The following is a 25801-nucleotide window of genomic DNA, read 5'->3' as shown; positions in this document are numbered from 1 at the left end:
TTTGTTTAATGGAGCTCTTTACTTTTCTTTGAAGATTTTATTTTGTGAAAAAGTTATTTTTAATTAATTCCTGTTCATTTTATATTGACACAGCTTATTCAGGAAAAAAGAAAATAGTGATTTACAGATTTTCGTTTTTTAAAATTCAACAATTTTGCATTTTATTTCTAAGCTAGTGAAAATTTTTCTGCTTTTTATAGCAGAACTAATCATTTTAAAAAGCTTAAAACAAATAGTGAATTGTGATATAATTTCATATATCCTCTTGTTGACCTGAAATGGAAAACTTGATACCATTCGCAAAAAAATCTGTTTACTTTCTTTGATAGCTTTGATACACTTACACTATTTTGATTTGGTTATATTTTAAGAGCAGAAGTAGCCTCGAAAGTTTGAACATAATACCCTCAGTCGTTCTTGGGATACTGCTGAGATGGCTTATTGGGAATTAGCATTATCACAGTTTATTTTGATTTAATCTTAAGGCAACATTTAGTTTTTAAACATAATGAGCAAATGGGAGGGTGGGAGTTGAAGGGGGATTATTTGCCCCCCAACCACTTTCGATTATTAAAAATGGCATCAGCCCTTCCTATTTTCAATAGAATGAGCCCCTTTCGAAGTTCCCACGACAACTCCTTCGATACGAAGTGCCCTGATCTAAACAACAACAACAACAAAAAATATTACTAATCATTTTCGACTATTAAAAAGGGCACTAGCCCTTTGAATTTCAAATCGAATGAACCCTTTTCTGAAGTTTCTACGACAGCGCCTTCTATAAAACCTTATATGCCCCCAGGGCATAACTTAAAACCCTTGCCCTGAGGGCTGTGGGGGATTATCCTCCTCAAAAACCTATTTTTTATCTGGAAATCAACTACGTTGAACAAAATGGCTATCTCACAATTTTGATTGGATGTGTTTGGGGGAAAGATGGACGTGGGGGGGGGGGGGCTAGTTGCCCTACAATCACTTTTGACTATTAAAAAGGGCACCAGTCCTTCGAATTTTCAATCGAATGAGCTGTTTTTGAAGTTTCTACAAAAACGCCTTCTATGTGGGCATAACTTAAAACCCTTGCCCTGAGGGTTGTGGGGGATTGTCCTCCTCAAAAATATATTTTCTATCCGGAAATCAACTACGCTGAACAAAATGGCTATCTCAACATTTTTATTGGATGTTTTTGGGGAAGACTAGGGGTGGGGGGGGGCTAGTTGCCCTCCAATCACTTTAGACTCTTAAATAGAGCACTATCCCTTTGAATTTCTAATCGAATTAGCCTTTTTTGAAGTTTCTACGACAACCCCTTCTATAAAAACCTTATATGCCCCAGGGCATAACTTAAAACCCTTGCCTTGAGGGTTGTGGGGGAGGGTCCTTCTCAAAAACATATTTTTATCTGGAAATCAACTAGCCTACGCTAAACAAAATGGTTATAATTTTGATTGGATGTGTTTGGGTGAATGATGCACGTGGGGGGGGGGCTAGTTGCCCTCCAGTCACTTTTGACTATTAAAAAGGGCACTAGACCTTTGAATTTCCAGTCGAATGAGCCTTTTTTGAAGTTTCTACGACAACGCCTTCTATTAAAAACCTTATATGGCCCCAGGGCATAACTTAAAACCCTTGCCCTGAGGGTTGTGGGGGAGTGTCCTCCTCAAAAAGATATTTTCTATCTGGAAATCAACTACGCTGACAAAATGCCTATCTCAAAATTTTGATTGGATGTGTTTTGGGGAATGAAGGGCGTTGGGGGGGGGGGGGCTGGTTGCCCTCCAATCACTTTCGACTATTGAAAAGGGCACTAGCCCTTTGAATTTCCAATCGAATGAGCCTGTTTTAAAGTTTCTACTACAACGCCTTCTATAAAAACCTTATATGCCCCCCAGGTCATAACTTAAAACCCTTGCTCAGAGGGTTGTGGGGGAGTGTCCTCCTCAAAAAGATATTTTCTATCTGGAAATCAGCTACGCTGACAAAATGCTTATCTCAAAATTTTGATTGGATGTGTTTGGGGGAATGATGGGCGTGGGGGGGGGGGGCTAGTTGCCCTCCAATTACTTTTGACTATTAAAAAGGGCACTAGCCTTTTTAATTTCCAATCGAATGAGCCTGTTTTGAAGTTTGTACGACAACGCCTTCTATAAAAACCATATGCCCCCAGGGCATAACTTAAAACCCTTGCTTTGAGGGTTGCGGGGGAGTGTCCTCCTCAAAAACCTATTTTCTATCTGGAAATCAAATACGTTGAACAAAATCTAGGCTATCTCACACTTTTGATTGGATGTGTTTGGCGGAAAGATGGGTGGGGGGGGGGGGCTTGTTCCCTCCAATCACTTTCGACTATTAAAAAGGCACTAGCCCTTTGAATTTCCAATCGAAAGAGGCTTTTTTGAAGTTTCTACGACAACGCCTTCTATAAAAACCTTATATGCCCCCAGGGCATAACTTAAAACCCTTGCTCTGAGAGTTGTGAGGGAGTCTCCTCCTCAAAAGCACATTTTCTATCTTGAAATCAACTACGATAGAAGAAATGGCTATCTCAAAATTTTGATTGGATGTGTTTGGGGGAACGATGGGCATGGGGGGGGGGGCTAGATGCCCTCCAATCACTCTCGACTGTTAAAAAGAGCACTAGCCTTTTCAATTTCCAATCGAATGAGCCTGTTTTGAAGTTTCTACGACAACACCTTCAATAAAAACCTTATATGCCCAAAGGGCATAACTTACAACCCTTGCCCTGAGTGCTGTGGGGGAGTGTAAAAACCTTATATGCCCCCAGGGCAAAACTTAAAACCCATGTCCTGAGGGTTGGGGGGGAGTGTCCTCCTCAAAGACACATTTTCTATCTGGAAATCATCTACGCTGAACAAAATGGCTATCTCAAAATTTTGATTGGATATTTTTGGGGGAATGATGGGCGTGGGGGGGGGCTAGTTGCCCTCAAATCACTTTCGACTGTTAAAAAGGGCACTAGCCCTTTGAATTTCCAATCGAATGAGCCTTTTTTGAAGTTTCTACGACAACGCCTTCTATAAAAACCTTTTATGCCCCCAGGGAATAACTTAAAACCCTTGCCCCGAGGGTTGTGGGGGAGTGTCCTCTTCAAAAAGTTATTTTTTATCTATAAATCAGCTACACTGACAAAATGCCTTTCTCAAAATTTTGATTGGATGTGTTTTGGGGAATGATGGGCGTTGGGGGGGGGGGGGGGGCTAGTTGCCCTCCAAACAATTTTTACAATTAAAAAGGGCAATAGCCCGTTGAATTTCCAATCCAATTAGCTATTTTTTAAGTTTACACGACAACGCCTGCTATAAACACCTTATGTGCCCCCCAGGACATAACTTAAAACCCTTGCTCCGATGGTTGTCGGGGAATGTCCTCGTCTAAAAGATATTTTCTGTCTGGAAATCAACTACGCTGACAAAATGCTTATCTCAAATTTTGATTGGATGTGTTTGGGGGAATGATGGGCTTGGGGGGGGGGGGGGTGCTAGTTGCCCTCCAATCACTTTCGACTATTAAAAAGGGCACTAGCCCTTTGAATTTCTAGTCGAATGAGCCTGTTTTGAAGTTTCTACGACAACGCCTTCTATAAAAACCTTATATGCCCCCAGGGCATAACTTAAAACCCTTGTACTGAGGGTTGTGGGGGAGTGTCCTCCTCAAAAACACATTTTCTATCTGGAAATCATCTACGCTGAACAAAATGGCTATCTCAAAATTTTGATTGGATGTTTTTAGGGGAATTATGGGCGTGGGGGGGGCTAGTTGCCCTCAGATCACTTTCGACTGTTGAAAAGGGCACTAGCCCTTTGAATTTTCAATCGAATGAGCCTTTTTTGAAATTTCTATGACAAAATCCACTATAAAAACCTTATTTGTTCCCTGGTCTTAACATAAAACCCTTGTCCTGAGGGTTGTAGGGGAGTCTCCTCCTCAAAAACATATTTTACATCTAGAAATCATCTACGCTGGAAAAATGTCTATCTCAAAATGTTGATTGGATGTGTTTGGGGGAATGATGGGCGGTGGGGGGGGGGCCTGGGTGCCCTCCAGTCACTTTCGACTATTAAAAAGGGTACTAGCCCTTTAAATTTCCAATTCAATGGGCTTTTTTTAAAGTTTTTATGGCAACGCTTTCTATAAAAACCTTTTATGCCCCCCAGGACATAACTTAAAACCCTGGCCCCGAGGGTTGTGGGGGAGTGTCCTCCTCAAAAAGATATTTTCTATCTGGAAATCAGCTACGCTGACAAAATGCTTATTTCAAATTTTGATTGGATGTGTTTGGGGGAATGATGGGCGTGGGAGGGGGGGGCGCTAGTTGCCCTCCAAACACTTTCTAATATTAAGAAGGGTACTAGCCCTTTGAATTTCGAATCGAATGAGCCTTTTTTGAAGTTTATACGACAACGCCTTCTATAAAAACCTTATATTCCCCCAGGGCATAACTTAAAACTCTTGCCCTAAGGGTTGTGGGGGAGTGTCCTCCTCAAAAACCTATTTTCTATCTGGAAATCAAATACATTGAACAAAATGGCTATCTCACAATTTTGATTGGATGTGTTTGGGGGAAAGATGGGTGTGGGGGGGGAGGGCTAATTGCCCTCCAACCACTTTCGACTTATTAAAAAGGGCACTAGCCCCTTGAATTTCCAATCGAATGAGGCTTTTTTGAAGTTTCTACGACAACGCCTTCTATAAAAACCTTATATGCCCCCAGGGCATAACTTAAAACCCTTGCTCTGAGAGTTGTGAGGGAGTCTCCTCCTCAAAAGCACATTTTCTATCTTGAAATCAACTACGATAAACAAAATGGCTATCTCAAAATTTTGATTGGATGTGTTTGGGGGAACGATGGGCACGGGGGGGGGGGGCAAGTTGCCCTCCAATCACTTTCGACTGTTAAAAAGAGCACTAGCCTTTTCAATTTCCAATCGAATGAGCCTGTTTTGAAGTTTCTACGACAACACCTTCAATAAAAACCTTATATGCCCCCAGGGCATAACTTAAAACCCTTGCCCTGAGTGCTGTGGGGGAGTGTAAAAACCTTATATGCCCCCAGGGCAAAACTTAAAACCCATGTCCTGAGGGTTGGGGGGGAGTGTCCTCCTCAAAGACACATTTTCTATCTGGAAATCATCTACGCTGAACAAAATGGCTATCTCAAAATTTTGATTGGATATTTTTGGGGGAATGATGGGCGTGGGGGAGGGGGGGGGGCTAGTTGCCCTCAGATCACTTTCGACTGTTAAAAAGGACACTAGCCCTTTGAATTTCCAATCGAATGAGCCTTTCTTGAAGTTTCTACGACAACGCCTTCTATAAAAACCTTGTATTCCCCCAGGGCATAACTTAAAACCCTTGCCTTAAGGGTTTTAATGAACCCTTTTCTGAAGTTTCTACGACAACACCTTCTATAAAACCTTATATGCCCCCAGAGCATAACTTAAAACCCTTGCCCTGAGGGCTGTGGGGGAGTGTCCTCCTCAAAAACCTATTTTCTATCTGGAAATCAAATACGTTGAACAAAATGGCTATCTCACAATTTTGATTGGATGTGTTTGGGGGAAAGATGGCCATGGGGGGGGGCTAGTTGCCCTACAATCACTTTTGACTATTAAACAGGGCACCTTAAAGTCCTTTGAATTTCCAATCGAATGAGGCTTTTTTGAAGTTTCTACGACAACGCCTTCTATAAAAACCTTATATGCCCCCAGGGCATAACTTAAAACCCTTGCTCTGTGAGTTGTGAGAGAGTATCTTCCTCAAAAACATATTTTCTATCTGGAAATCAACTATGCTGAAAAAAATGGCTATCTCACAACTTTGATTGGATGTGTTTGGGGGAATGGTGGGCATGGGGGGGGGGGTGGCTAGTTGCCATCCAATCACTTTTGCCTATTAACAAAGACACTAGCACTTTGAATTTCAAATAAAATGAACCTGTTTTGAAGATTCTACGACAACGCCTTGTATAAAAACCTTATATGCCCCCAGGGCATAACTTAAAACCCTTGCCCTGAGGGCTGTGGGGGAGTGTCCTCCTCAAAAACATATTTTTTATCTGGAAATTAACTACGCTGAACAAAACGGCTATCTCACAATTGTGATTGGATGTGTTTGGGGGAATGATGGGCATGGGGGGGGGTGCTAGTTGCCCTCCAATCACTTTCTACTATTAAAAAAAACTAGCCCTTTGAATTTCCAATCGAATGAACCAGTTTTGAAGTTTCTACGACAACACTTTCTATAAAAACCTTATGTGTCCCCAGGGCATAACTTAAAACCCTTGCCGTGAGGGTTGTGGGGGAGTGTCCTCCTCAAAAACACATTTTTTATCTTGAAATCATCTACGCTGAACAAAATGGCTATCTCAAAATTTCGATTGGATGTGTTTGGGGGAATGATTGGCGTTAGTGGGGGGGGCTAGTTGCCCTCCAATCGCTTTCGACTATTAAAAAGGGCAATAGAACTTTCAATTTCCAATCAAATGAGCCCCTTTTGAAGTCTCTACGACGACCCCTTCTATATGAAGTGCGCTGCTTTAGAGAAGAAAAATAATAAACTGTACATTGTGTCAACATTGATCTTATATGCCCTCAGGGCATAACTTAAAACCCTTGCCCCGAGGGTTGTGGGGAAGTGTCCTCCTCAAAAAGATATTTTATACTAGGAAATCAACTACGCTGAACAAAATGGCTAACTCAAAATTTTGATTGGATGTGTTTGGGGGAATGATGGGTGTGGGGGGGCTAGTTGCCCTCCAATCACTTTCGACTATTAAAAAGGGCACTAGCCACTCCGATTCCCAATCGAATGAGCCCTTTTTGAAGTTTCTACGACAACTCCTTGGATACGAAGTGCCCGGGTATGGATAAAAAAAAAAAAAAAGCGCCCAAATCGTTCTTTACTTAGGCAGCGCTAGCGCGCTGCCTATGATTCTTTGCTTAGGCTGTAGTCTACAGTCTTTTAGACTCTGAAACTTTCCGGCGTCGTGATTTTTGTATCTATACCTTGTGTACTTATTTCCTGAACATTTTAGTTTCTTTTCCTCCTTACGAGTGATCCCTTTCGGCTTCCTCCCTCTTCTCTTTAGTTTCTCGATTCTTTCGTCACACCCACAGATTCCTGAATGTTTTCTACCAGCATTTCTTCATCACTGTCAAAGACAGGTATATATTCTGAGCCTGGTCCACTCAGGCTCTGTTATTCCGGTCCATTCAGGTTTATATTCTCTGTTCAGTCCAGGGAGGTGGTTCAATTTACTTGACTGGCAAAAATATTGGAGGCCAACTAGGCCCCCTCCCCCTCTTCGTTTTCCCAAAATCATCCTATCAAAATTTTCAGATAGCTATATTATTCATCATAGTTGAAAAGCCTAATGGCTATGCCTTTGTATATAACATGACCCCCTCACATCCCCAGGGAAAAGGTCTTTAAGTTATAAGATTTGCCCATTGTTTACGCATAGTATTTGTGATTGGAAAGTGTGCATAAATTTTCTGCTGGGGAAAGAATTTTCTGCTGGGGTTTTTTCCACGGGAAGGGAAGTTTCCTACGGTGAACTTGTCAGGGAAAATATTACACTGGGGGAATTTGCCAGAATTCCTATACAAAAATTCTTTTTATTTGTCTTGCTTTCTCTTTTCCGTCTCAATTTTGCGCGTGGAGTTGTTAAGGATAATTGTCCGGGGTAAATTTTCACCGGGATTGAATTGTCTAGAGGATATTTCCATGGGGAGGGGAGTTTATCCGTGGAGGCGGGACTAGATTTCCTGGCATTATTAAAAAGAAGATAAGAAATTAAATAAAAAACAAGTTTTTTCAACTGGAAGTTGGGAGCAACATTAAAACTTAAAACGAACAGAAATTATTACGTATTTGAAAGGGCTTCCCCCTCCTAATCACCTCGTCCTTTATTCCTAAAGTTTTTTAATACTTTGGAAAAAGCTTCTTATTGTTCCAATTAAACGACCCTTGTATTCCAGGAGTCGTTCTTAAAGAATTGGGACAAAATTCAAACTTTCGAGGTGTTTAGGAGGGGGCAGCCCTTTCAAATACGTAATAATATCTGTTCGTTTTAAGTTTTAATGTTGCTCCCAACTCCCAGTTGAAAAACTTTTTTTTTTAAATTAATTAAAGAAAAATTTCCACAAAATAAGTTTTTCAATGAAAAGTAAAGAACTTCATTAAACCAAAAATGAGCAAAATTAAAATCAAATAATCTACCAAGCGCGAAACTACCACAAATCAGCATCGATAAATAAATGAAACCCAAAACGAACAGAAATTACAATAAATAACCGATTCAAACTCAAAACGAGCAGAAATTAACATGAGTAGAAATAAATCAAATAATTTTAACATTTTGATTACTAAATATCAGTATATGTATTTTAAACTGACAATTCACATTCACTTGTATTTTTTTAGTACAAAACCAAATTTTGTACAATAGCTATAGGAGATTCGCTATAAAAAAGCGTACTATAATGGAAAGTTTATTTTTATAGAAGTATGACCATTATTATTTTTTTCTCAGACAATGTTTTTGAAGCGATGCTGTTGTCCAAATTAAATACAGACCAGTATTATAAATTGTCAAGCAAAATTGATGACATGGCTGTTATTACTGTAAGTTTAAGCTCTTTTCCAATCTTTTTTTTTTTTAATGGAAATATTAGAAATATAGATACATAGAATTCGATATAGATAATGTATACAGAAATATAGAAGTCTTAGAAAGAGAGTTGTTGACTTGCCGTGTGGTTTCACAGTGGAATTGATCTCTGCTTGGGAATTTGGGAGTCGAAGATTGATTTCAGCTGAATGAAGTCGAAGCTGATTTCAGCTGAAGAAGCTCTGATTTCAGCAGAAGCCGGTCGCAGGGCCCGGAATTCGATTCCAATGATGGAATTATGCGAAAGTATCTCCATGATAATCAAAACTAGGAAACGAAGAAGGAAATAGTCAATTTATTTTATATTAAGCCCATTTTGTATTATAAAAATTCGAAGAAGAGAAGGAAAAAACAACTTATTTAGAATGAAAGTATTGGTGGGACTTTACCGGCAAATAGGTAGGATAAAGTTAAAAAGTAAGTGCTTAACTATTTCTTACATGAAAAATGTTGGAGTAAAAGCTGTACATAGGTTAGTTAAAAAATTAATGTATCAAATTAATTAAATTTTAATTAATTACCAGCAATATAAAACAACAATGTTATTTTAATTAATTAAATTATATAAACGTACGTTATTCCTAAACATTTATGTTTCTTAAAAAATTAAAATGTATTCTGCAAATAGTTACTTTAAAGAGGAATGCCTTATTAAATAATTTAATCATATTAGTTATCTATTATCTAAAATTAATGGTTATATTAAATAATTCCTTTATATCAAATAATTAAATTATATAAATTAATTTTGTTTGGAAAAAGTGTTATTGTATTAAACTGAAAGGTATTTTTTTATTAAACTGAAAAACTTTATTAAACTTTTTTTTATTAAAAAAAAGTTTTTTTTTAAACCTTTTTTTTATTTAGAACTTTTTTTATTAAACTGAAGGTATTATTGTATTAAACCGAAAGGTAATTCTTTCATATCAAATAATTAGATTATACAAATTAATTTTGTTTGGAAAAAGGGTTATTGTATTAAACTGAAAAGTATTAAATCAATTGTTATATTAAACAATCAGATTATACCAAATGATTATAAATCCTAAATTAATAGTACTACTAAATAATTAAATAATATTAATTTGATTGCTATAATATATAATTGTCATACTAAATAATTAAGCTATATTAAAATAATGGTTAATTTAAATGGTTAATAAAGTTGCTATGCTGTATACCTCTTTTTAGGCGATGTTGACGTTAACAATGACCTGACGTTAGATGACGTCAATGACGTGTTTCCTTCCCCAATAGTTGCCCCCGTTGGGGCAACCTAGTAAAGAACCCATAGCCCATTGTAATCCAAATTTAAAAATACGGTTTAAATTATCTGAAAGGGCTATGTAATAGTGTTTTGAAAGTACAAGCCAAAACAAGTGGTTAATTAGAAACCCTTGTTACGAATTTACAGGGTTACACTGCTCTAGAGTTTCAGGGTCTTTGCAAAATAAATGACGAATTGTACTGTTGCATTTACCTCGGGGGGGGGGGGGGGTCGGTTTGGAAGAAGGGGGTCTGTTGGTATGATTGTTAATTTCTTGCTGTTCAAGGTGTTTGATCATGATTTCTGTCATTATGATCATGATTTCTGTCATTATGATCATGATTTCTGTCATTACAACAAACTATTTGAATTTTAATAGTTGACACCGAAAATATATGCTTAAAGCTGATTTTTGGATGTTTTCTTATGTCCTTGCATTTAATGGATATCCATGCATTTAATGGATTTATAACGGTGATTTGGCAAGGTGGCTTGCCGATTTGTGCCTTTGTAAAATTTAAGCACAATTTTTGTTCCAGGTAACATGTTGCTCTGAAACGGTCGTTTGGTGAGCTGGTTTGTGTGTTTTAAGATTTAAGCACACTTCTTCTTCTAGGTAATATGTTCTACGGAAATGGGGGTTTGGCAATGTGGCTGGCCGATTAGTGCCTTTGTAAGATTTTAGCACACTTAAGGTTCTAGATGATATATTGCACTGAAACGGTGGTTTGGCGAGGGGGCTGGCTGACTTGTAAGATTTAAGCACATTTTTTGTCCTATGTAACATGTTGTACTGAAACGGGGGTTTGGCAATGTGGTTTGCCGATTTGTGCCTTTGTAAGAGTTAAGCACGCTTTTCTCTCTAGGTAATATGTTGCACTGAGACGTACTACTGTGTCGTAGGAACTGATCCTTCATCTGCTTCTTCAACTGATCCTTTTTTTTTCTTTTTCTCTTTTAAGAATCTCACTTCATCTCCTCTTAGTGTTTACAACACCAAAAAAACAAACAAAAAAACTTATATGTCACCGACGGTTTGATTATTTAGCACTACTGTCAGAATTGAATTATCAGCCTATCTGAATACACTTCGTGCTACCATAAACTAATAAAAGCAAATCAATAAAGAATAAGGCTTGCCTTATCCATAGTAAATAGCACTCCCCATAACAGGCCCTTCTTATGGTGACTTTTTCTAACCATCTCTTATTAATCTTTCTAAAGGTGAAACGTTCTGTCTAAAAAAGAAAAGAAGAAATTCTATCATCATAGCTTTCGTTTAAAAAAACATAGTGATGTTTGACTACCAAACGACGGACTGCCAAAGATCGTCTTTATAACCATCCATCCTGGACCAAACGAAAATCAGGTCGTCCCGATTGGGGGGGAGGGGGAAAGGTCGTAAGAAAGGATTGAAAAGAAATAGGAACTTTTTGGGAGGGTCTAAAGAGGGAAGCTTTGAATAGAATGGAATAGAGGAGGGGCATGTGCAGCTATATTGGCCTCAAGCTGTTTGATGCCGCAGTAAGTTGTTAGTAGTAGTATTAGTAATTAAAAGAAGCGAAGGTTCCCAACTTTTGTTTGGATTTTCTTTTGTTTAATGGAATTGAATGTTTTGGTGTTTTAATCTTACGTACAAATTTGTGAGGATTTTCGTTAAGTTCCAACTGTTTTGTTCTCTCATGAACATAGTGTTTGCCGGACTATAATTAATATATTGATTTTTCAGAAAGTGGTACAAAATTGTGGCCGGAAACCTCAAGTAGTTGCCAATCCCGCTTTGAAAGAAAGTGAAGAAGACAAAGATGCTTATAGAAGGTATGGCTAATTTGACACTGGGAAACGAGGTCATAGCTAGGGAAAGTGGTGTCTCACATGGGGAAGAGCGTCCCTCCCCTCAAATGTGTAGTCTAGTTCGAAAAATTTTATGAAAAGAGACTCGAGATATGGTGATTTTGAACAGAGGTACTGCGTCATAGCTAGGATGTGTCTATAAAAATTAAAAGATTCTCATAAAAAATTCTTATAGAATGTTTGCCTAGTTTGACGCGGGGAAGGAGGTCATAGTTAGGGAAAGTGGTGTCTCACATGGGGAAGAGTGCCCTCCCCCCCCCCAGATGTGTTGGTTAGTTTGAAAAAAAATCTATAAAAATAGATTGGAGGTATGGTAATTTTGAAAAGGGGAACTTCGTCGAAGCCAGGACGAATCTATAAAAATCAAAAGATTTTTACAAAAAAATTCTCATAGAATGTATGGTTATTTTGACGCGGGGAACGAGGTTGTAGTTAGGACGAGTAGTTTCGTGCATAAGTGCGTCCTTCAAATTTGTCTGTCCAGTTAACAAAATCATAGGTCTGTAAACAGATGCTTATAAAATGCATGTCTATCTTGATACGTGGGCCAAGATCGCAGTTTTTATGAGTTGTGTGACATATGGGGAGGAGACACATGCCTCGTGTCCTGACAATAGGCAAAAAATTAGTCTACAAAAAGATAATTGCAGAAGGGATGGTATTTTAACACAGAACTTTGTGACCTGAGCTTGTCAGTTCTATAGGTCCACCCGTGATAGAACGAGTCATGTCATATATAGGGTGAGAAGTAAACCTCCTAAATATATCTGGTCAATTGGCGAAAAATTGTAGCATTAAATACGAAGAGTTTTACCGAAATGTCGACTCTAGTTGATAAATACAACGGTATTGCCGGCTGGAAAAATTAGGTGTTATGGTCGTTATTAGGCAAAGAGTGAAAAAAAGCAATTTCCCTTGAGTGTGAATAACCAGTCGATAAAAGGAACCGTCCCCGTCTCCGTAAAGCGTGGAGTGAAGCAGGGGTCAATTTTAAGCCTTTTATTATTAAATACTACACTTAGAACGACGACGAAGAATATCCCATCTTATATTATTGATTAATACATAGACATTAGTGTCCTTTCGTAGGCAAATGACATACTTCTTCTTCTCAAAGATCGTTTATCAATTGAAAGTGCTGTTGAAGATATTCAGACTAGCTTATCTATTATTGGCCTCGCAGTTGGTCCGCAGAAGACTGAGTTTATACTGAGTAAACAATGCAGAATACTCACACTCAGATTACCCTAAAGCAGGGCCGATTGCTGATCCTATGTCTGGTTACGGAAATACTTGGCTGCTTCCTTAGGCGATATCGGCAAGAGCCAGCACGTACTCTTGCTGTTACTGCGCTTAAAGAAAAACTTCGCAAAAAATACGGTTTTCATTAAGATGAAATCTAAATTTGTATAGATTAAAAATATAATTACACAAAATTATTCAAAAAATAATTCTTCTAAAAATGATAGTTCTGATCCTTATAATTTGCTACAGATCTCAGTGGTTGAACCGTTTGAAAGAAGTATAGATTTTATTATTAAAAGATAAATTCTGAGAATAGATGGAAATTTGTATGTCAAGTTTTGATATTTGACAAAGTTATGTAGTTTGATAGTTGAGATATGATAGTTGACCTAGTCAACTATCTTCTATCAATGAGGTAGTTGATAGTTTACCGAAACTTAGAAGGGAAAGTTTTTGGTTGTGTTAATCTTTATTCGGTCATGTAGAGAAGCGAATTTTCCAGCTGTGACCCGAAACAAGAGCGAATCAAATATTCGTCCAAAATCAGATGTTTTCTTCAAGCAACCTAAACTACGACTAATAACTTAAAATTCGAGCTCCAATCAGAACTTAGCTGAAGAAATTTTTTTTCGAAATAGACTTATCGTGTCGAAGTATTCTGAGCTCGAATTAGCAAATTATCAGCATGTTTGGTCGAAATAGCTCTAAGCTTATTATATCTCGAAGTCATATTTAGAATGAAAGTAAAAGCCCCAAGCTTTATTATTACGAAAGCATTAAATAAAATGTCGAAATAGATAACGTGAGTAAGTCGTAGTAGCAGTATTGTCAACAACCATATCAAATTGAGCGTTTTTTCCCTTTAACGTAAGCTTGAGTTGTTGACATCAAAGTATAATGCCCAGGGTGGATCACATTATGGATAAAGTGAAAACTGTGCATCATTAAATTGTCATTTTGTAATTTTTTGCTAGTATTTTTTCGTTCACTCTATCCACACCTGTGGCTAAAAGGGAAAGCTATGCGCGACTCCATCGCCAGTTTCGTAATTTTCCTATTCCGTTCGTAATTTGTCGAAAGGAGCAATATCCAACTTTTAAAGCCAAAATTAATAATTTACCAATCAGAATTAATATTGAAGGCAACATTTTTTGAAATTAGAAAACATTGAAACTCAAAACAACATTTTTACTATCTAAGGAATGTGACAGAAGACTCAAAGACATAATGCTACGCCAATCACTTTCAACTATTAAAAAGGGCACTAGCCCTTTCTATTTTCAATTGAATGAGACCTTTTCGAAGTCTCTACGACAACTCCTTCGATACGAAGTGCCCTGGTTGAAAAAAAAAGAAAAAAAAAACTATTAAAAATGTCAACCCTTTCAATCACTTTCGACTATTAAAAAGAGCACTAGCCCTTTCAATCGAATGAGCCCTTTTTGAGTTTCTACGTCAACGCTTTCTATAAACACCTTATATGCCCCCAGGGGATAAATTACAACCCTTGCCCTGAGGGCTGTGAGGGGGTTGTCATCGTCAAAGACCTAATTTCCAGAACTTTCAACTACATTGAACAAAATGGCTATATCAAAATTTTGAAAAAAAGAAGACATAATGCTACTTGACAATATTAATAGTGGTATAATAAATTATACTTTTAAGAATGTTAATAACGATTGTAATATAAAAAGTGTGCTTTATAGTATATATAATAGCCTGAACTATATATTAATAGTGTGCTAGTAGGAAATAGTTGGTAACAGCATAGTGTTGATAGAAAGTTTTTCAAGTCAAATTCTTGTCACTTTAACTGTCCGCTTCTCTATTACGAATGTGACGTTAAAATCAAGGAAAACACGTATCATTCATAAGTCCTGTTTTTTATCGAGAGGTGTGAATTTCTTCAATGTTTTCAGTAAAGTAGCTGAGTCAACTACCAGATGTTTCAGAAATTGAAATTTGACTGATTTATGAAAGCTTCCTTTTCTGGAAGCATATTATAAAAGGGAAAAGCCAATCAGGTTAATCGTTTCCCAGACAGTATTTTCTTCAACGTTTTCCGTAAAGTAGTTGAGCTCTGTGAATTTAATTTTCAGAAATTAATATTTGAGCCGATTTTAGAAAGCTTCCCTCTCGTAACTCAACTACTATACTAAAACATTGAAGAAAGTAGTGTCCGAAAAGCAGTTGCTTAACCTCTCTTTCTTCTACTTTTTTCTTCTTACATTTTATTCGCTGTATACCCCATATAAGTATTATTTTACTCCTCCCTACTTGTATTTGATCTAAACAGTCTATTCCCTAGCAACTAGAAACTCTTACCTGTATTTATTTTCTAGGCCTCCTCCTGACCCATCCTATTTGGTCAAAAGACCTCCGGTGGTAACTGTGATGGGTCATGTTGATCATGGGAAAACTACTTTATTAGATGCGCTTCGACATACGAATGTAGTTGCTTCTGAATTTGGTGGCATTACTCAGCATATTGGTGCATTCTCAGGTATCAATTTTGCAATTTCTGTTAAAAGAGTGGTTTATAAATTTAGGCTCTAAAAGGAGGCGGATGTTTCTCTGGTGACGAGGTTTCACCTCGTCATCTGACGATAAAATAGTCTTCATCTGTGCGAATATTTGTTTCTTTTCTGTTTTGTATCAGAATTGAAGAACTCGTTTCTTCAACCAGCAAAGTTGTATTTAAAATGCCGTATCGTGCTGATGCCTGGGGTTTCTCATCATTTCTCTTGATATGAAGTGCCTTGCCCCTACCATTGTAAAAACAATGTCAGTCAGCTCACGATCTACTACTACTATAACTACTAACTACTCAATACACCAGAAAGCCGCCTGAGGCCCACACAGCTATGCATACTTCTCCTCCATTCCAATCAATTCAAATCCTCCATCTTTCTACTCTCCCAAGAGGTTCTAATTTCGCTTAAATCTTTTTTTACGACATTCTCCCACTCCTTTCTGGGACGACCTGCTTTTCATTTGAACCTACATGGTTGGTCGACAAGGATGATATTTTGCAATCGGTCATCCTTCATCTGCAGAAAGTTTCCCAGCCATCTCAACCTTTCTCTCATTGTAGCCCTAGGAAGCGGGTGTGAACCCCATTCTTTGTAACGCTTAATGTTTGAAATACGGTCTGTCAGGCGGGTACCCAAAACAATCTGTAGACAGTGTCTATGAACAAAAATTTAACAAATCTTCCTCCGTCTTTCGGAGCGTCCAGGTTTCAGAATCATACTTGTCTATAATATTTGAAGCAGTTTAGCTCATGCATAAATTCGCTCTAACTTTGGCCTTGGCTGGAATGCTGACGGCAGTATCAAATACTGCCATTGGTAAACAAAGCAGAACTGGTTGCCTCACAGAAAAAGCCCCTTTCAGAAAGAGACAGGGTAAACACCGGGAACGTTGCGAAAATTGTTAATAGAATATGGGAACTGGGGAAAAGCATTTAGAGCGCCTATTGCAATTTTTGGTAAAGTTATTCTGTGGCCTGGGTTACCCAGTACTTGAACCTGATTCGACTCTTGTCTGGACGTCTTGTATGCTTGACAGTCTAGTCTGTAATGCTTAAGCTGTAATTCTTCTGTTAATACAGTTCAATTCCATTCCGGTCAAATCACTTTCGTAAAACCCTACAAACGTAAACTTTAGTAAACTTTAATAACTTTAGTCTTTTAATTTAGTAAACTTTAAGTAAACCTAATTTTTTTCGTAAACTTTAGATTACGGGGTGTGCCAATAGACAAAAGGCTCCCAAGACAGCAGGGTATATCTTGGGGTTTTGTAAACCTACTTTGAAAATAGTCGGCATAGCAGCCTGTAAAATTTGGAATAAGAAATAACTATTATAATAGCCAGAGATTTGCTTAAAATGACTTGGAGATCTTAAATTTTTCAAAAGTTTGATACTTAAAGGCTAACGAGAGCTTCGTAAAAACAAATATACAATCTCTTACGTTTTAGTAAAGTACTTTCTATTCAATTTACCTGTAACTTAAATCACAGAAAAATACCTTTACTATAGGAATACAAATAAGAGGGAGGGGTAGCCCATTACTTGAAAATAACTTCTTGAAACCTTATTTAAGAACAAGATCCTACTTTAATAGTTTTATTTTTGTTGTATGTTGAATAGAATATGTTCGCTGACATTACGATGGAAATAATTTCTGAGACCACACTGGCTAGTCATGATAAAACAAAAAATCGCGAAGAAATGAAGAAAACGAGGACAATTAACAGCCAGTGAAAAAATTGAAAAATTATGCAAATATTTTGGTCAAGACCTCCGCTTGACCGTCGTCAGTGCAGAATAAAACTAATAAAAATATAAAAAACTAACCTTAAAATAAAAACACCAAACTAAAATTGGACGACCGTTTCCTAATAACGGTGAAAGGGTAACTGAATAAAAACACAAGTCTAAATGGCATTTCAGAATTTCATTTTGCGTAAAGTACTCTTAAAGGCTGATCGCTTTCCAGTTTGACTATTATCGGAGACTCTATTCGATTGCACAATATAACTTGGTGGAGGTATGTAAAAACTATTAGAATTAATAATTTTCCGATTTCGAGAGGAAATTAATAATTTCCTCCTCATATTTCCGATATAATAATCAATTTTTCACCCAAATTAGGGGTTTACCCATGGGTACAAGTCTTTCACCATTTTTGGCAACTTTTTATATGGAATTCATTGAAATCTCTGCTCTGGAAAATTTTACTATGAAACACCGGTTTTGGGGTCGGTTTGAGGATGACGTTATTTCTGTGTGGGACCATGGAGGAGAGCCACTTAACTCCTTCTTAACTCATCTAAACACTTTGGACTCTAACCTTCAGTTCACTTTAGAACTAAAACATAACCACAAACTTCCTTTTCTAGATGTTTTAATTTTCAATAAGTCTCCTGGCCTTGAATTTTCTATTTATAGAAAGCCTACGCATAAAGATAGGTATTTGCATTTTTCCTCCAACCACTCTCCCTGCATAAAAAGTGGAGTTGTTTTTTCTTTGGTTGACCGAGTAATAAGAATATGCTCAGAGCCTCACATAGACTCAGAATTGAACTATATTAAGGACATTTTATTTTGCAATGGCTACCCTATAAAATTACTTGAGACCATTATAGAAAAAAGACGAAAAAAGGCAGAAAAGGATGCATCAAATCCACAAACCCCAACAGATACCTTCCCATTGGTGGATGATAAGAAACTTTTCACTGTTCTACCCTACATTCCAAAATTGAGTGACAAACTGAAAAGAATCCTTAAAAAACATAAACTTAATGTCACCTTTAAAAATTCAAATATTACACAGAACTTTTTTAACAACGGCAAAGATAAAACCAGCCCATTCTGGGTAGTATTGTTTATAGAATTCCTTGTTCTTGTGGCAGCATTTATGTTGGCAGAACCCAGTTGAGATTGGGGGAGAGGCAACTTGTACATAACTCCTCAATTTATAAAAACATGGGGTTATACCAAAGACCGGAGGTTTTTGATTTCACCTTTGTACAACATGTGTACAAGAGTCCACATCATTTCATTTTGTTTGACGAAACTTCCATTGTTGCCAAAGGTCTCACGCAGGTTTTCAGGGAGGCAGTTGAAATAAAAAAGCACATTCACCAAAAGGTAGCTCTCAATAGGGACACTGGAGAAATTTTTCTAAGTCCCAATTATGACAAAATTATTAATTCTGATCGTTTTTACATACATCCACCAAGTTATATTGTGCAATCAAAAAGAGTCTCCGATAATAGTCAAACTGGAAAGCGATCAGCCTTTAAGAGTACTTTACGCAAAGTGAAATTCTGAAATGCCATTTAGACTTGTGTTTTTTATTCAGTTACCCTTTCACTGTTACTAGAAAAGGGTCGTCCAATTTTAGTTTGGTGTTTTTATTTTAAGGTTTGGTTTTTTATATTTTATCGGTTTTATTCTTCACTGAGGACGGTCAAGCGGAAGTCTTGACCGAAATATTTGCATAATTTTTCAATTTTTTCACTGGCTGTTAATTGTCCTCGTTTTCTTCATTTCTTCGCGATTTTTTGTTTTATTACGATGGAAGCTGACACTACTATCGAAATAAGAATAGCTATAGGCTATAGTTATAACTAGCCTGAAACAGTCTGAAAGACCTCAGTGTTGGGATCATCCCCAATAGTTGATATCAATCCTCATATAGCTTAAAACTAAATCTTAGTACAGCACTAGGGAATTGGGTCTTAGGCAACGTGACTATAAACGAGTGGAAATTACATCTGGAGGTGAAACTCCTTAAAACCCCGATGCAGTACCTCCTGGGGATGTTCCCTGCCAAGGAATATCAAAACTTAAATAGCAGTGAAAGATGAAAATTCTGTTGGATTATAATTAAATGATATCAATATCAGTATGATTTGATAAGATATACTGAGAAAATGTAACCCATCCTTTGGAGGACAGAAACGCTGAGCTTTAGTGACGTAGCTAGGCTAAGCCATGGATGACGGATTATGCATTTTACGAATAGCGATGTGTTGTGTCGTGTTAGTAAATTGCGTAATAACAAATTATGAATAGTAATTTTTTATGATCTCTAGACCATGAAAAATTTATAAAAAGAAAAGGTGATACTTGAAAGTTGATTTGAAGAAAATTGGTCAGTGCTATTTAACTCTTCTCGCCTATTTTATATCATTTCACCAGTTAAGTGCTATTTGTGTAATTTTTGCCAAAAAAGATATTTTCTGTTTTGATCCTGGGTGAAACGGATAAATATTTTTCTTCGTTTCTGCATTACTGGTTTCTTCTCCTGTATTTCGAATGTTTCTAAAGAGGACTTTGATTCAAAGTCGGATTTGATTCAATTCAAGCTTCATTTACATCTTGTAATACACACATTGCCTAAGAGAGGGAATTGGGGGGAAATTAACAAGGAGGAAAATGGGATATTTATCTGATAAATAATTGGGCCTCCTACAACGTCCAACATAGTACAATAATTTTTTTAATTGGTAAAAGGTGTTTTCTTTTCTTCTTCTTTTGGTTATAATATATATGATGAAGATATTTTTAATTTAATGCATAAAGATCAAAATTATCCCACAAAACATCTTTGTAGTTCACAAAAGTTCTTCAGAGAGAGTAATCTTGTTAAAACGAAATAATTAGATAAGGTAAGATATTTAGATAAAATACTAATTTCCAAAAACCCTAGATGGACCAATTTCGCAATTCAGAGTAAAAAAAAAAACAACAAAAAAACAGAAGAGTAAAAGAAAAAACAGCAAAAGCAAAATGAAGAACAGGGAAATAAATTAAAAAGAAGGTAAAAGTATTCGACGTAAAAAACATAATAATTAATTTAGTGCCTGTTAGTTTACTAACTTATTTGAATTTACATTCACTTTTTTTTGCCTTCTTCCCAAATCTGCCTACTATATCAAGAGTTCGTTGAATGTCAGTTTCAAAACTATATACATTTACTGCCCTATATTGTTGCCACGGTTGAGATAATATACAGTAGCGCCAAGTCCTATACTCTCCATTGAAGATTTTTGACACACATCTAAAACCACACAAGTTTCATGACCCCGCCTTTCGTGCACGCGCAATGACAAATGTTTCCGATGGAAAACCAAGTAGCAACTGAACTCTGACGAATATACTTCAGCTGACGTATTGCTTTGACGGTCCGTCAAATTGCCTAATTACGCGCTATGAAATGTTTATCATGTTTGGAGAAACATTTCACTGCTGGTATATACTTTTACTGTGATCTTTGACGATTTTGCCCTCTATGACTAATTAGTGACTTGTCTACTTCCCTTCAAAACTAAGAATTTAGCATTTCCTAATTTTTGGGAATGTTTTTATTGTTTTGTACCTTGTTATTCACTTTGCTCTGTTTGTTTGTAATTCTATATATTATCTGATTTTATTCTATACCACTTTTATACTGATTGCAAAAGGTGTAACCCCTAAAGGGCTTAAACGAAAAAAAAAGAAAAATCAGGAAAAATATATCTAATGTTGTTTCACGGATAAATTCTTAAAAAACAGAAGTAGAGTTTATATTTTGAAAAACTAAAAAAATACCTAATGGTCACTTCAGACAAATTGTAAAAAAACTGAAAAAAAAATATTCAAAAAACTACCTTCAGTTCATTTTAGTTTATTTGCCTTCCATAGGGTCTGCTTTCTTAGGTCAAACTTAGAATGAACATGAGGTTAAAGATTGATGCACAATGTTGTCTCAAGGGCCTTGTGAATCTTATTCACCCAGAAAATAACTTTAATCTTTGGAGGACGTTTCGTCTTTGTCTCACAAAATGTCCTTTCCTCTTGTCAAAGTTTTAACCCCACCCTGTATAAGAAACTTAATATATACATTAGATAATTTTAAATGTATTTATTATCTTGATTTTCAGTTAAATTATCAAGTGGGAATCAAGTCACGTTTTTGGATACACCAGGACATGCGGCTTTCAGTTCAATGCGTGAACGCGGTGCCAACGTGACTGACATTGTTGTTTTAGTTGTTGCAGCAGACGACGGAGTCATGGATCAAACAAAGGAGTCAATAAAGTACGCAAGACAAGCAAATGGCAAGTCTAAAAGGGTTAAGTTGTTGAGCTGTACAGCTCAACGGTTTGGTTTCATTGTTGATACCCTTTTAAAATGAATATTTAGGGATATAAAAGACATCTTGTGTTATGGGTATTTTTAATAAACCAAATCAAAACTTGTTAGAAATTGAAAGTGATTCTTAAGCAGTTGTCAATACCAGTGTTCTTTCATTTTTTTTTATTTATAAATTGTGTTCATTGAAGGTCAGGCGAATAATTGGTTTTTCATAGAGTTGGTATTTATAGTTGAATACTAACATACTCGTATGGGTGTTTGGGGTCACTTCAACCTTCAAAACTGAAACGTATTACAAATAAAAAGCTATATATTCAGCAATTATACAAACTAGTATAAAAAGCTCATTAAAATCTCAAAACAAAGAGTATTGCGGTGAGGGTGGGGGGTTGATTTGATTGGTTTTTCATGGGATTGTTGTTTTTAGTTGAATACTAACCTACTCATGTGGGAGGTCATTACAAACTTCGCAAAACCAAAACGTATTACAAACGTTAAAGTTTTACAACGTTAAAGCTACAAACGCTAAAGTTAGCGTTAAACGCTAGTTTTAAGCAATTTGTAAAAACTAGTGCTTAAAGGAAAGATCATTACAAGTTGTAATTAGCGAACATTGAAAGGAGGTTGGGTGGGGATATCATTTTTTTTCGTGGCGTTGATGTTTTTAGTTGAATACTAACATACTAGTACAATACCAAACATACAGTAGGAGTTGGCGATCCGAGAAGCCCAATCTACGCATACTTTTTGAACGCTAGAATCAGTAGTAACCTTTGCCTGTAATATTATCTACATGCAGTTTAAACGAGCAATAACCTGTAGATGTTACACCTAGGATTGTTGCAGAGAAAACAGTTGGAAACGGCACATCCGGGATTGTAATGTCCACTTTGAGTAGATTGAATCGTAGAACTTTCAATGTCTGTTCCTTCACTTGTAGGCTATTTGATTGACACTGGGTGATGAAGTCCGTGAAGAGAATCGAGTCAAACTGCAGCTTTGCTACTGTATTCTTGACTATGTACTTGAGAAAAGCAGACAAATCGTCAACGAACTTAAAACACTCCTCGGAATCTGCTTCGATCGGAATCTGCGTTGATGACTGCAAGGAATAAAGGAGCAGCTAGTTTTGTTCCGTGGGGATAGCCGCAGGTTATTTTTGACCACTCAGAGCCTGTATCTTCGGCAAACAAAGGATAAACTAATTATCGTCTCTCCCGTAGAAAACTCTCACTAATAGTAGTATTTAATTTTTAGCTCTCATTTCTTTTAGATTTGTTAATGTGGTCAGGTTTTTTTAAAGGTCGAATGCTTTCCTGTAGTCCGTCAAAAGTAAATCGACAATGCTATTAGAAGTGTCCAGCGACTTGACGATTAAGTGACCCATTCACTTTAGATATCTTGCCATACCGCGTCGTATGCAACCATATTGGTACAGATCTATCGAAGGCGTAATTTGTTGTAACAGAGAGCGGTAGATAAAACCCTCAAATACCTTCGCTAAGTTGAGAGTTATCAATAAGAGTATCAGTTGATCACAGGACGGTGGTGACTTAACGTGACTTAGCGAGTGGTCCTAGGGAGACTGATGGTTCGTATAACATCTCAAGATTTGTTAGTAAAAGGGCTAGTGTGTTTCCACTTTCATTAGTGGGAACATCGACCACTTGTTTCAGATCTAATACACGGGAAATCCACTTTTTATCGGTTAAGTTATAATCTCAGCTATGATGATAGCTGGATTACTGAATTGTTTCCGAAAACTAGCAACTTGATCCTGCAGGAGCGTCACTAATGGACGTCTGTTACGGGCACCTTCAGGATAATATACTGCTGCTAGAATGATGCAAGTGTAAGTTCTTTGTAACCGTTTCGGCTTGCACCACAGCCAGGTTGTTTCGTGATACGATCTGAGGGGTTGCTAAGTTGTCCGGTTGACAAATCTTCTAGGCAGTAGATACCTAATCCACCTCCGCGTCGTGTAACTTTTCTGTCAAGCCTGGTATTGAAGAAGTTTAGATAGCCTTTAATAGCGCCTGTTTTCGTTTTAATATCCCAGCACTCAGTGATTATTGTTAGTAGTGTCGAGTTGATGAGTAAGACAATCTCTAACTCGTATACTTTGTTCGTTATTGATCTGGAGTTGCATTGAATCATACTTTGGAAATGCATTTTGGCAGTTCGAGCGTCAAGTTTTTAGTACAGGAGGGAGGTTATCCGAGTTGTTCAAAGCTTCTTCGTAGTAAGTAGGCCTCAATATTGGTATGGATTTGGAACGATGTACAGTAACTATGGGTGTCACATATTATTCATTCCTTCGCTTTTTCGTTCCGATGTCATCGCAAACTAAAGAGATTGCTTGTATACAGTGGTCGCCGTTTTAAAGTTCACAGCAACCTGCGTTCTTGGACTCTTCTACCTGCGTGTTTCTCGCGCCATCTCCTCTTCACTATTGAAGAGGAGATGTAGATGGCGTTTTGCTTAGATGAACAGTTGCCACGTCTTCATAAAGTTTGCACGGCTAATATGCGATTAAAATTCACTTAAAATTCAAAGGAAACTTTCAAGCGATTTTTAGAAAGATAAGATTAGATTTATTAATAAAAAAAAACAATACCAAAACAGCCCCCCCCCGCAAGGCTTTTCTACCGAGAATGCATGGAGAAAGAATAAGACGAAACTAAGGTAAGACAAAAAAGGAGACAAAAGCAAGAAAAATAAAGACGCAAAAGAGAGGGATTATAAAGAGGCAAGAGACAAAAGAGGATACAAATAAAACATACATACTGAAAAGGGAAATAGCAGTCAGTAGCCAACGGATTACTTGCCAAAAACCAAGCAGGAACAAAGGGTTTTGTCCAATAAACGAAAAAAAAAACAATTCTAACTTGGACCAGAGACATTAACCACACCACAGAAGACACCCACCCGACGATATAAAAAAAGCAACAACTTATTAATAAAACTTTTCGTTTCAAGGATAAGGCCCCATGCTTTGCCTAATTGACAAGCTTAACCCAAAGGTATGTGCGGGTATAACTTGAAGCGATCATACTAGCATCACCATAAATATGTAGATATTCTGTTTACGTTTTTATTTCCCATATTCAAATAAAATTCAGAAATAACTTTCAATTCAATAATTTTGTTTCATAATACTAATTAACCATTATTGTTACAAGGGTCGCTTCTAGGGTTGATGGCACCCGGAGTAAAATTAATTACAGCCCCCCCCCCTGGCCCAAACATAAATAAAAAAGCCAAGCCGTGGTGCCTCCCAGCCATGGTGCCTGGGGCAGCGTGCCCTGGTTACCCCCTTCCCTTTGAACGGCCCTGATTGATACTGTCTTTTTTATACTTATTTATTTATTTACTTATTTATAATTAACAGTTTCCTCATCCGTATCTACTGTTTTTTTCATTACCGAAATTACTTTCTTGCAGTATTATTATTTGTTAATTATAGCAATAATTTCATAAAAGGGTATTCAGGGCATAATAAATGGGTATTCTAACATTGACTCTTATTGGCGAAATAATAAATCTTAATTTTAGTAGCCGTCGACAGAAATGATGGCAAAAATATTACGGTATTATGGACCAAAAGATATTTTGCTCCAAAATGCTCCAAAAGGAGTATGCGGCTTATGCACTCAGAGATTCTTTCATTCTGTTGGTCATCTTTCATCCCGTGGTCCTATGTAAATTCTCTTTTTAATTTTTCTCTTGTACGACTTCAAAAAAAAAAAAAAAAGAAAAAATTCAGAGGAGAAGAGTACACCCCACCATGTTCCTTTGGTTGCCCAGTTGTTTGGTTGCCAGTAAATGTTGTTTTTTTTTTGTTTTTTTTTTGTTTTTTTTTTTTTTTTTTTTGTTTTTTTTTACACCTTTCCATGTAAAGCAATCGCTGATGCCACACAGAAATGATGGCAAAAATATTACGGTATTCTGGACTAAAAGATATTTATTATAGCTTATTTTGGTTTAGAATTGTTTATTATCATTATTGTTATTATTAATTTGTTGCTGTTATTATTTTTTTTAGTTTTTCTTCAACAAGTGTTTATTATCCAGGACCAATTTTGCTGCCGTC

General features: G+C 36.9%; 1 protein-coding gene across 1 annotated transcript in view; it reads left to right on the top strand.

The window, feature by feature from the left end:
• Positions 1-25801, top strand: part of mIF2 (mitochondrial translation initiation factor 2) — a 196561-nt gene that overhangs the window by 25942 nt on the left and 144818 nt on the right. Inside the window, exons 4-7 of the mRNA XM_089093213.1 lie at positions 8555-8646; positions 11689-11777; positions 15401-15561; positions 21495-21671. Coding sequence (XP_088949339.1) covers positions 8555-8646; positions 11689-11777; positions 15401-15561; positions 21495-21671 — 519 coding nt within the window. The remainder of the gene's footprint in view (positions 1-8554; positions 8647-11688; positions 11778-15400; positions 15562-21494; positions 21672-25801) is intronic.

Source organism: Artemia sp. Qi Xiang Cuo, chromosome 8 (genome assembly GCF_049724085.1).
Source record: "Artemia sp. Qi Xiang Cuo chromosome 8, ASM4972408v1, whole genome shotgun sequence".
NCBI classification, from domain to species: domain Eukaryota; kingdom Metazoa; phylum Arthropoda; class Branchiopoda; order Anostraca; family Artemiidae; genus Artemia; species Artemia sp. Qi Xiang Cuo.
Note: the sequence above shows the minus strand (reverse complement) of the source record. Positions and strands in the feature narration are given on the sequence as shown.